Source organism: Microdochium trichocladiopsis, assembly GCF_020744255.1.
Source record: "Microdochium trichocladiopsis strain MPI-CAGE-CH-0230 chromosome Unknown B0I36scaffold_6, whole genome shotgun sequence".
Taxonomy (NCBI): domain Eukaryota; kingdom Fungi; phylum Ascomycota; class Sordariomycetes; order Xylariales; family Microdochiaceae; genus Microdochium; species Microdochium trichocladiopsis.
This window is the reverse complement of record NW_025763549.1, coordinates 1,372,371-1,383,858: the sequence shown is the minus strand read 5'-3', so window position 1 is coordinate 1,383,858 and position 11,488 is coordinate 1,372,371. Positions and strand designations below refer to the sequence as shown.

Here is an 11,488-nt window from a genome sequence, read left to right as displayed (position 1 = left end):
AGCTGAACTCCACGGAAGCACATACGATGACTCGAACTCCCCAATGACACCCTCTACAGCTTTGTGCTCCGATTGCCTGATTCCCGTCTTTATCTTCTCTGGTAATCCATGGGCTTCTGGAACTTGTAAACCTGCCCATGCAAGGCCTAGGACTTTCCAACGCTGTGAAGCATAGACACAGCGAGATCGGCTCCGACAGTAGACTCTTGATTCTCTGTGGGCGTATATCCTTGAGTCATACCGGCTTGGCATAGTTGCCAATTCACGGCTGTCATATGGCTGAGAGCCTCTTTACCCTGACCAAAACAAATGGGTGTACTCACGATAAACAACTATAAGACTGCTCGAACCGCCACGCAAGAAATATCTCGTTTGTTCAGGAGGCCACTTACAGTTCCTTCAGTCTCCCAGGCAGGACATCATGGCTTGCGCCACACGATTACCGTCGTCCCTGGACGTCGTGCCATCGACACCATCGATATCACTCTCATCGTCACGAGACGTCAGCATTGACAGTACAACAACATCGAACGAGGTGGCAGCCATGGACGACGATCTCCTCAGCGAGGCAGCACACCTGGCCTCGCTATACAAGTCGGCCATCACAACCATCCTCGAGTCGCCCGTCAGGCCAGACCGACTCAGCCACGCCGACAAGGCCGCCATGCTCGCCCTGCCGCTACTCACCCCGGCCCACAGGGTCGCCGACGCCGTCGCGGCCCTGCCACGCCGGAAATCCGCGCGGGGGTCCCTGGCAGTCGTCCTCGCGGGCCTGCTGTTCCCGACCGAGGCGGGCTCGCTGTCGGCGCTGATCAGGTACGAGGAGGATCGCAAGCGGATCCGCGACTACGTCACGCTGCAGAGGCAGTTCGACGCCGCGTGCCACGCGCAGAGGCACGAGGATATGCCGACGTGGGACGCCCGGATTCGCCGGCAGGGCCGGTGGAACCCGTCCGCAGAGGAGCTGGAGATGCTGAAGAAGGGAGTCCCCGCGCTGCCGATGCCGGTCCGCGTGCCGGACAGGCGCGAGTTTGAGCCGTTCCTGGAGTGGGTGGCGGCGGGAGGGACACATGAGTTGCCAGGCACTGCTGCTACCGCTGCTGCTGTTGTTGTTGTTGTTGGCGATGATGGTAACAAGGAGGAGGAGGAGATGCCGGAGCTTGATTCAGATTCAGACAGCTCGGCCAGTTCCTCGGACGACCACGAGAAAGTGGCCAGAAAAACACTCACAGGCCCAGTCCTGCTTGGGAATGGGGAGGGCGAGGATTACTACCACACACCGGGTCTCGAGTTCCGACGGGGTGTGCTGTATGAGGATGCTCGGCTTGACCTATGCAAGCAGGTTGTCGGCCCTGACCACATCGGGGCCTTGATGCAGTCCCTCCGCACAAACACGTTCGTCCGGCATTTCCTGCTCGGCAACAACATCATCGGCCCCGTAGGTGCGCGCGCAATCGGGGACTTCATACATGACTTCCCCAATCGCATGGACACATGGTACCTGGCTGGCAATTGCATCGACGGCGCCGGCTTCAAGGTCCTCGTGGATGCCATGGTCAAGAGCACAAGTGTTACAAATATCTGGCTCAAACGAAACCCGCTCGGGGCGGGCTCCGCCAAAGACCTGGCCAGGCTCATCACGCAGTGCCAGAACCTGCGGACTCTTGATCTGGACCAGACTGAGCTCGGGGATGGCGGCGCAGCCGAGTTGTTCGGACTGCTGGCTGGGTACCAACCTGAGGAGGGTGAGGCACTATCCCTCTGCAACCTCTACCTGAATGGGATAGGCATCTCGACTCGCGCGGCGGCCGCCCTGGGCAAGTTCCTCGCCAGCCCGGCCGGAGCGCTCGTCGAGAGCATATACATGTCCTGCAACCCACTTGGAGATGCCGGCGCGGTCGCCCTCGCCGAGTACCTGCCACGGGCAAAGTCGTTAAAACGCCTCGTCATCCAATCCATCGGCCTCGGTGCCGACGGCGCCATTGCGCTTTGCACAGCCCTGGGACGCCACCAGTCCCTGTCTGTCCTCGACCTGGGCCAGGCGTATGCCACCGCGGACCTGGGAGCAGGATACAACTACATCACCGACGAGGCGGCGAGCGCTATGGTTTCGCTTGTGCGCGACTGCAAGTCCCTCCAGTACTTCAACCTTGGGCGTTGCGCCCTCTCTTTCAACGGTCTGGCGTGCGTCATGCAGGCTGCGGCCGGCTCTGAAAGTCTGCTTGTCTGGCAAGGGATTTCCCTGGTCAAGGACGCAATTTCTCCGATTGTGTCGCCCGCGCTGAGCTATCCGCTGAACACCGCGACGATATTTGGTGCAGACGGCATGAATCAAGTCTCCCAAGCCAATATGCACGTTCTCGAGTCAGACATCCGCCTCCGGCTGGAGCGCAACGTGCGGGCACGCTTTGGCGAGGACAAGAGCTACAGCAGCTTCTGGGAGAATGAGAAGCGCTGGGTGTTAAGCGACCAGCTGGACGTGCGGAAAATCGACTCTGTCTATCGCACCCGCGACGTGCGCAAAGCCCGGAGAGGCGAGATGGTGCTCGTCAAGCTGTGGGAGGACGACGACGACACACTTGACCGGGTCATGGGCCAGGTCACGAGCAAGCCCGGGCTGGAGGGAGTCAAGGTCTCTGGACCCGTCTGCCCGCTCAAGAAGCTTCGGCTGGAGCAGCAGAAGGCGCTTATGGCCCATGCATGAAACAGAGCGCTCAGACTGTGCGGAAGGAGCTTGTTGTCATGGTGTGGCAGCTCCTGTCCGAATCTCTGTGCATAATCCAAGAGTGCATAGGATTTGAAAATCCAAGTAGCAAGCAATATATCAGCGCTTTGAATTATCCCAAAGTGAACCTTTATCTGATCTGCAAAGTGAGTCTAAGGTGCTCTTGAAACATTTTGTAGTCGAGCGTACTTTCACATCGTGGTTCCTCGTCGTGTAAGTCTAACTGCGCCCAAAAAATACGTACTTACGTAATGGGCCCCAGCGATTTCTTGTCCGAGCAACACGGCAAACGACGAAACAACCTCAACACCACACCTGCAGGCCCAGTCCATGGCTGTCTTCTGGACCAGAGAGACCTGGTTTTATGACTGACCGTACCGACCGGTGACCAGCGACCGCAATGGCGGTGCCGAAGCGGAAACAGTTGCATGACGAGAAGCCCTCCACCGAGAACCAGTCCACGCGACGCGCGACGCGCCAACATCCCACCACCGCCGACGACGAGCCTCCAAAACAGCTGCGGAGCGGCCGCACCAGGGCGGGCGCCTCCGAAAAGTCCTCCGATTCACGAACGAGCAAGCGCAAGAGTGATACGTATGTCGCGGAACCACGACCCGCCAGCCGAGATGGCCCTCGCCGGACGACGGCCATCCCTCCACCATCGATCCCCTCGTCTCCCGAAGAAACGGCACGAACAAGGAGGACGGTAGCAGCACCACCACCGCCACAACAACAACCGCAGTCGAAATCCACGAGGCAGACTCGTCGCGAGCCCAACGCCGGTCCAACCTCACCGTCACAACCGCGGGCACACCCCGTCCCAGTAGAGACACCCATATCGCCTCCCAAGCACCCTCTCCAGCTCCAGCGCGAGCAAGTCCGGCTGGCTAGCTCCGCACTCCCGCCCGGGCAGCCTCAACATGCAGTTGAACCCCCAAACCCGAAGACATCCCAACAGAGTCGTATTCTTCCAGGACAGACGTCACCAGAAAAGACCCTGGCTAGCTCTGTCGCCAAGCCAAGATCTGCCGTCAAGACTACTCCAAAACGGCAGTCTCGGCCGCTGAAGCCGCCGTCAACTCCAGGGCCAGACAGAAACATCGATAAGGTATTTCTGGGAAATATTTGCTTCCGAGCGTGGTACCCAAGTTACTATCCCAAAGAAGTCCTTGCCGACTCGGCAGGTAATGCTGGTCCAGAAAAGGACGGACAGCCCACTCGTCAAGTCGGCAAGGTCGGTGGTGGCAAGCACGCTGCTCCCCAGCCTATCTTGGAGAGACTCCTCGTGTGTCCCTGTTGCTTCAAGTACAGTCGAGAACTTGCCACATGGTGGGAACATATCCGCTACTGCGAGCGCAAGGCACACGTACCAGGTCGCAAAGTATATACCCACCCGCGAACTGGAGTGCGGCAACCCAGGACGCACCAGGCAGGTGGTTCGGATACAGCGACTGCAGATACAGGAAAGGCGCGGAGAAAAGGCCATGTGCACGAGGAAGCCAAGCCAGATCCAAGCGCGGTCAGCCTAGACAGTGAGGGCGAATGGAGTGTGTGGGAAGTAGATGGAGAGAAAGACGGCGTAAGTGATCCTAGCATTGAGCCCTTGTCAGCACTCTCAAAATATCACTGACCATGAAAAAACAGCTGTTCTGCCAAAATCTCTCGCTGTTTGCCAAGCTCTTTCTTGACAACAAGTCTGTCTTCTTCGATGTCACCGGCTTCAACTACTTCCTGCTCGTCTATACACCAAAACTCGCCCTTGATGGCAGTCGCAAGGAGTACCCTGATCCGGCCCTCGGCGAAGGAGCACCGCCTGCTATAGCTCGCCCGCAAATAGTCGGGTTCTTCTCGAAGGAGAAGGTGTCATGGGACAACAACAACCTAGCATGCATCCTCGTCTTCCCACCCTGGCAGCGGAAAGGACTCGGCTCCTTGCTTATGGGCGTGTCTTATGCCATCTCACGGCGGGAGGGCGTCCTTGGAGGACCTGAAAAGCCCATCTCGGAACTTGGCAGGAAAGGGTATAATCGATTCTGGGCGGGTGAAATCGCCCGCTGGCTGCTGAGTCTGCCTGCGTCAGCACCGCGTGCAGAGAAGAGGCGGGCGGCCAAGGACGACAAGGCGGACCACGAGGTCCTTGTGGACATTGCAGATTGCAGCGAGGCGACATGGATAGTGCCCGAGGACTGTCTGCAGATACTGCGCGACATGGGGCTGGTCGAGGAAGCTGGTCTTGGGCCCGCCAAGCGCAGCCAAAACGGCACTGCCTCGAGTTCTGACGACCCTAAACACCACGGCACAGCAGACCACTCGAATCACGCGTCTTCCAAATCGGCAGCCACGGGCTCCAGCCATGGCGGCACAGGAGGAGAGGGCGAAGATGTGGTCAAGTTGGTACCTCGGGTCCGCCTTGACAAAGCTGCAGTGCAGAAATGGGTCGAGACACACCGCATCAGCCTGGAGCGGACTTGTGACCCAGACGGCTTCATTCCCGGTTATGCGATTCGCAACCTGGACGATTTCGAATAGAAGTACATGACGACACTTGTTGAGAGAGTCCACATGGGACAAGAACGTGGAAATAGAAGAAGCGCGGTAGCTCAGCATCACATTGGGTTTTTACAAGCGACAGACATTTTGCCATGTATTCAGACGCATATTCGCTAGAGATACCCAGGCATCAAATGAAATCAAACCAAAGCTCTCATGGAGTGGCCCCGATCGCCAAGTCTTGAATCACGAAGTCCGCTACCCTCTCCCCGATAAGCAGCGCAGTGTTGTTCGTGTTGGCACCAACATTCCTGGGCACGATGCTCAAGTCGGCAACCTTGAGACCCTTGACGCCGTGGACGCTGCACCGCTCGTCGACGACACCGAGCTGCTCGCGCGGGGCCATCTTCGCCGTGCCCAGGGAGTGCCATGTCGTGCTGACGTTCTCGCGGACGAATCTCTCGATGGCGGCGTCGTCCTCGGGAGAATACTCGAGGTTCGAAGCAACACTGCCGCGGCGGCGGCGGAGGGTGTCCCCTTTTCTCTCGTCGTTGGCAGCGTCCCGGTGCAGCAGCACAGCCGCAGCTTTGGACCCCTCGGGGAACTTGGGATGGAACGAACCGACCTCTCCCGTGTGCATCTTGGTGCGGCGCATGATCTCGCGGCCCTTCTTGTACGCCCAGGCGTGCGTCTTGAGGTCGATGTCCTGCTCGTCGCTGAGAAAGCCCACGTCAAAGTCTGCGCGGTCTGTTGTCTCGGGGCCAGTGATGTGCACGTGGCCACGCGAGTATGGGTAGGCCGTGTATGTGACGAGCGTGACGTACTGGCCTGCAGGGACGGGCTCTTGGCCATAATAGCTGATCGTCCATCGTGTGTCAGCTGTGGCTCTCACTTGCAAAGAGGAATACAGGGCGTACATGCCCACCTACCCGTTCGCAACGGCGATAAGCACCAGTGGCCGATCTGGCTGGTTCTTGAAGTCCCGGTCCCAGACTGCTCTGAACCCGGGACCTAGAGCATCCACGTCCTCATCGGCGGGCCGCAGCTTGGAGGCAATGTCGCACGCGTTCCAACCCCGATGAGGATGAGCCGCGAGCTCCTCCGGCGGTACACGCTGTTGCAGGAACCCGTCGAGGGTGTCCATGGGCTCCAGGCTCGTGCTGTAGGAGTACAGCATTGTCTGGTGGTCCTGATAGTCCGCTCCCACTCCGGGCAGATTCTTGACCACTGCAACGCCCACAGCCTTGAGGATGGCGGCGTCGCCCAGCCCGGAGCGCTCAAGGACCGAGGGGGTGCTGCAAGAACCACAGGAGACGACGACTTGCTTGCGTGCTCTGATGGTCTTCTTGACGTGCGGCGCCTCACCCACGAGAGGGTGGAACTTGACGTTGGGCTCGTACTCGACACCGCAGGCTCTCTTGTCGTCGTCAAACAGTACGCGGACAACCTTGGACTCGACGAGCACGTGGAAGTTGGGGTGCTTGCCGTCGCGCAGGCGCGGGTGCACGTAGCCGTGCGCGGCGTCAGACCTGATACCCTGGGGACTCACGTAGCGCAGCCACCTTTGGAAGCCGTTGTTCGATTTGAGATCTTGCAAATCCCTGATCTCGGGGTAGCCAACTTGCTCGGCTGCCTGCAGCCAGTCGTCTTCGCTCTTCTGGCACCTGTAGGTGCCGGACGAGACGGAGATGGGGCCGTCAAAGCCGTGCACCTCGGCGTCTCCAGGGCCGTGGTAGGTTTCGAGCTGGATCTCGTGGTTAGCTTGTTCTATTTCATTGTGGGGAGGATCTCGCCCACTCTCTTGAGATATGGAATCAGTTCGTCTGTTGACCATCCTTTGGTGTTCCACGAGTCATAGTCAGACCTTTGAGCCCGAGTATACCTGCGAACCACGTTAGTATCCGGCAAGAGATCTCAACAGGGAGTCGCGCGTACATCAGGAAGTTGGTCGACGAGCCGCCACCGAGGATGCCACCAGCAGGAATAACGACCTCGCGGTCGGCGAGGTGCTTCGACTTGTTCGTCGAATAGAAGATGGACGAGTCGCCGTCTGGCATCAGATGGGTGAGGTACATGGCTGGGGTCATGACAGCTGGATCCATGTAGTTGTTTCGACCACCCTCGATGACCAAGACTGACAAGCTCGGGTCTGCAGCGGCGACTCGTCCGGCAATGACACAGCCTGCCGAGCCGCCTGTTTCGACATGGAGCATGAGTCTCTATTCCTTGCATCCAAGTTGTGTTCAAATGCTGTGTTGGGTCAAATTCACCACCAGCAATGATGATATCAAACTCATCGAGCCCGTCTGGGAGGTCTCTCTGATATAATCCCATCTTGATTAAGCAAGCCCAGTAGTGGAAGCAAGCTGAGATCGATTGTGTGAATAATTTCGAGAATCCCGAAGAGTGTAACGCTCGACAGACTCACAGAAGACAACCGCCAACCCCCAGCTCATGGCGGCGGGATGTCCAGGATTTGACATCATGGCAAGACCAACATTGTCCCAGCTTGCCAGGATCGCCTAATGCGGGCCACGCAACTGCGTTCACGATGCAGCGCAATAAGCTATAATTGGCTCGTCTAGATCATCTCAGGCGTGGCGACTAGAGGATGCAAGAGCGTTACCCCAACACCGTCGTCTAGCATCCGCGTTGCGCCTCTTTAGGCGGCTTACTCGCATAATCGCCACTTAAGCATGCCTCGGGTTCTCCCAATAAAGTAACAAGTGACGGTGACGACCTTTGGAATAAACTCTGTGATAAGCGCTAGGGGTTCATTAGCCAATCTGGGATGAGCAAAACGTGAGAATGCTAGGCAAGGCAACGCTTTCGCGATCCATGGATCGCACTGATTGGGCGTCCCTCCTTGCACATATGAAGCCGGCCAGAGAACCTCGATCCGAACACGGATATTGGTGCCTCGATTCTGGAGCTGGAACGCTTAATGCCGCTATCGTAGAACTCAATGGAGCAGAAATATTCTTTCGCCCAATCCCACTCCGAGCAAAGTAACACGGATCTTGCTTGTCACCCTCGTCGTGCCTACTGGAAGTCGAAGATTGAGCTCCGCAAGCCATATATGCTTGCTTGGACTAAATGCGTGAAGTCTTGCAAGCGGGCAGGCGACTTGATATCTATCATTAAAATGCCGAATGCTCGGCACGCGGGGCTATTGTCTGACTAAGGCAAAGGCATTACGCGGGACAAGAGGCAGCTACAAAGATGGACCAGTTGGTCATGGAGAATTGGGGCTTGTGTCCTGCAGGCCAGAGGATGAATGCCAACAAGAGCTGGAATTTAAGAAGCGTGATGGGTATCTTGTCGTAATAGAGCGACGGATCTTGCGCCTCAATGCAGACGGTGCCCGACAATGTAATTAGAAGACAAGTAGTCATAAGTCTTGTAACGAGGTTGAGCCCAAGCATTGGAGGAGCGTCTATGGTGTGAAGTAGCTCGCAAAGATGAGTGAGTGCACGAATACATGTCCAACTCCCAGCTCTGGACTTGCCGTGTCGCGTAGGTGGATGATGTAAGCAAGAGCCTCTCACCACCTCTAAGTGAGTGGTCTGTGCAGGTGGCAGGCACGCCCGCCGAGTGCCACTGCCCCAGTCTTCAGATTGCCTAGCGCAGGGCCCCCCTTTACGCGGTCAGCGGTCCCTTGGCAGATTGCAAGCAGGCTGCAGTTGGACCAAAAAAAAAGCTCCAACAGCTTCCAGCATCGTCTCCAGCCCAGGACGACCAGCGGGTTCAGCAAGCAAGCAACCTCCCCACGACACCCGACCGGCGCACCCTCCCTCCAGCGACAAGGTTGAAATCACCAGTGCCGTGCATCGACATCCTGCACTGCATTCCTCACGACTTTGCGCGAAGCTGCCAGCCCGGCACCCCTCTTCACGATGTCTTTCGGCGGCCAGACCCCCACTATCATTGTCCTCAAGGAGGGTGAGCTGCCCCTCCTCCTATGTCAACACTGCCCGTGATGGGCAGCAACACCACAGGAAGCAACACAATCTGGCACGCGAAACGCAGCCGCTGACATTCACATCACTGTTTACAGGCACCGATACCTCCCAAGGAAAGGGTCAGATCATCTCCAACATCAATGCCTGCCTCGCGGTCCAGGCCACCATCAAGTCGACCCTCGGCCCCTACGGCGGTGACCTCCTGCTCGTCGACCAGAATGGCAGGCAGACTATCACAAATGACGGTGCGACTGTCATGAAGGTCAGTCTCGTCCCTGCCCTGCGCTTGCGTCCCCCGCAGAACCATGCTCTCGCCATATTACTTGCCAAAGGAACCTTCCCGGTGGCCCGTGTGCCCCGAATCGCAAACTGACCGCTCTACAGTTGCTCGATATCGTTCACCCCGCCGCACGAATCCTTGTCGATATTGCTCGATCCCAAGATGCCGAAGTCGGAGATGGCACAACGTCCGTTGTCGTCCTTGCTGGCGAGATTCTCAAAGAGGTCAAAGAGCACGTGGAGCAGGGTGTCAGCTCTCAGATCATCATCAAAGGTCTGCGGAGAGCGTCCCAGCTTGCCGTTAACAAGATCAAGGAGATTGCGGTCAGGACAGACGAGGCCAACCAGCGTGACACTCTGACGAAATTGGCCGGTACTGCCATGACCAGCAAGCTGATCAAGAGAAACACCGACTTCTTCACAAAGAGTGAGCTGCGGACCCCCAAAGCGAGTCTGAACGCGAGCTAATTCCTTTTGCAGTGGTCGTCGACGCTGTCCTCACCTTGGATCAAGAAGATCTCAACGAGAAGCTCATCGGCATGAAGAAGATCCCCGGTGGATCTCTGACGGATTCCCTCTTCATCAACGGCGTCGCCTTCAAGAAGACCTTCGCCTACGCCGGCTTTGAGCAGCAGCCCAAGTCATTCGTCAAGCCCAAGATTGTGTGCCTCAACGTTGAGCTCGAGCTCAAGGCTGAAAAGGACAACGCAGAAGTTCGTGTCGAGCAGGTTTCGGAATACCAGGCCATTGTCGATGCCGAGTGGCAAATCATCTTCAAGAAGCTCGAAGCGATCCACCAGACCGGAGCAAAGGTTGTGCTGTCGAAGCTCCCGATCGGTGACCTGGCAACCCAGTACTTTGCCGATCGTGATGTCTTCTGTGCTGGCAGAGTGTCCTCGGAAGATATGGAGCGTGTTGTTCAGGCCACGGGTGCCACGATTCAGTCTACATGCTCAGACATTCAGCCTCACCACCTTGGTGTCTGCGGTCGTTTCGAGGAGCGCCAGATTGGTGGCGAGCGTTTCAACTTCTTCGAGGAGTGCCCGGAGGCCAAGACCTGCACCCTTGTCCTGCGTGGTGGAGCTGAGCAGTTCATCGCTGAGGTCGAGCGGTCGCTGCACGATGCCATCATGATTGTCAAGCGTGCTATCAAGCATCACATGATTGTTGGTGGTGGTGGTGCCACTGAGATGGAGGTCTCCACCTCGCTGCACCGCTTCGCCGATAAGAACATCTCGCACAAGCAACAAGGGATCATCAAGTCTTTTGCCAAGGCTCTCGAGGTCATCCCCCGCCAGCTTTGCGACAATGCTGGCTTTGACGCTACGGATATTCTCAACAAGCTGCGTGTCGAGCACGGCACGAAGGGACACACCTGGGCTGGTGTCGACTTCACCAACGAGGGGGTTACAGATATGATGGAGAGGTTCGTCTGGGAACCTGCTTTGGTCAAGATCAATGCTATCCAGGCTGCCACCGAGGCCAGCTGCCTGATCCTTGGTGTGGATGAGACAATCCGCAACGAAGAGAGCCAACAGCCACAAGCTCCGGGCCAGCCTCTGCCTCCGGGAGCTGCACAAAGAGCTCTCCGCGGTCGCGGACGGGGTATGCCGCGGAGGTGATCCAGTGCATATAAAGAACAATTCAATTCAAAAGAGCCACCGACTCGCATTAGATGGGACATGATACCAAAAGCAACATTTGTAATAGAACAAGATGGTGGCATAACGTGCACAATCGATGATAACAGCTTGTGACGTGCACACATGCTTGAGGGATGAGTGGGCGTCGTTGGCGCCCAGTGTTTACACTCTTGATAAGGTTTATTCAGTAACCACAAATACCCGGCCATCGACATCCGTGGATCTACCGACGATGCTTCTAGCCAGCCTACCTTAGTTGCCCAATGGTTCTTCTCCGCACTCGGCCATCGACCCCACACTCTCCGCTCCCACCACTCTTCCTGAGAGCTGCCTAGCTGCACACCCACAACCCTTCTCACATTTCATCACGTCCGTACTTTTCAGAACGC

At 57.3% G+C, this 11,488-nt stretch overlaps 4 protein-coding genes across 4 annotated transcripts; 3 read left to right on the top strand and 1 right to left on the bottom strand.

Annotated features, from left to right (window-relative positions):
• The first annotated feature begins 1,042 nt into the window (after positions 1 to 1,042).
• Positions 1,043 to 2,853, top strand: B0I36DRAFT_325297 (uncharacterized protein). The gene has a single exon (XM_046154219.1). The coding sequence runs from the start codon at positions 1,151 to 1,153 to the stop codon at positions 2,702 to 2,704; it is 1,554 nt and encodes a 517-aa protein (XP_046011513.1). The 5' UTR covers positions 1,043 to 1,150; the 3' UTR covers positions 2,705 to 2,853.
• Positions 2,854 to 3,016: 163 nt separating this feature from the next.
• On the top strand, positions 3,017 to 5,687 carry B0I36DRAFT_325296 (acyl-CoA N-acyltransferase). The gene is made up of 2 exons (XM_046154218.1): positions 3,017 to 4,304; positions 4,370 to 5,687. The coding sequence occupies exons 1-2, from the start codon at positions 3,126 to 3,128 to the stop codon at positions 5,252 to 5,254; spliced, it is 2,064 nt and encodes a 687-aa protein (XP_046011512.1). The 5' UTR covers positions 3,017 to 3,125; the 3' UTR covers positions 5,255 to 5,687.
• Positions 5,430 to 7,549, bottom strand: B0I36DRAFT_363794 (GMC oxidoreductase; the record flags this gene model as incomplete). Its single annotated transcript, XM_046158876.1, has 5 exons — positions 5,430 to 6,072; positions 6,145 to 6,959; positions 7,013 to 7,097; positions 7,151 to 7,409; positions 7,486 to 7,549. The coding sequence occupies 5 exons, from the start codon at positions 7,547 to 7,549 to the stop codon at positions 5,430 to 5,432; spliced, it is 1,866 nt and encodes a 621-aa protein (XP_046011511.1).
• A 1,562-nt stretch (positions 7,550 to 9,111) lies between these two features.
• B0I36DRAFT_363793 (chaperonin Cpn60/TCP-1 family) lies at positions 9,112 to 11,078 on the top strand (the record flags this gene model as incomplete). Its single annotated transcript, XM_046158875.1, has 4 exons — positions 9,112 to 9,157; positions 9,273 to 9,439; positions 9,562 to 9,883; positions 9,937 to 11,078. 4 exons carry the CDS (start codon positions 9,112 to 9,114, stop codon positions 11,076 to 11,078), a joined length of 1,677 nt encoding a protein of 558 aa, XP_046011510.1.
• Between the last annotated feature and the right edge of the window lie 410 nt (positions 11,079 to 11,488).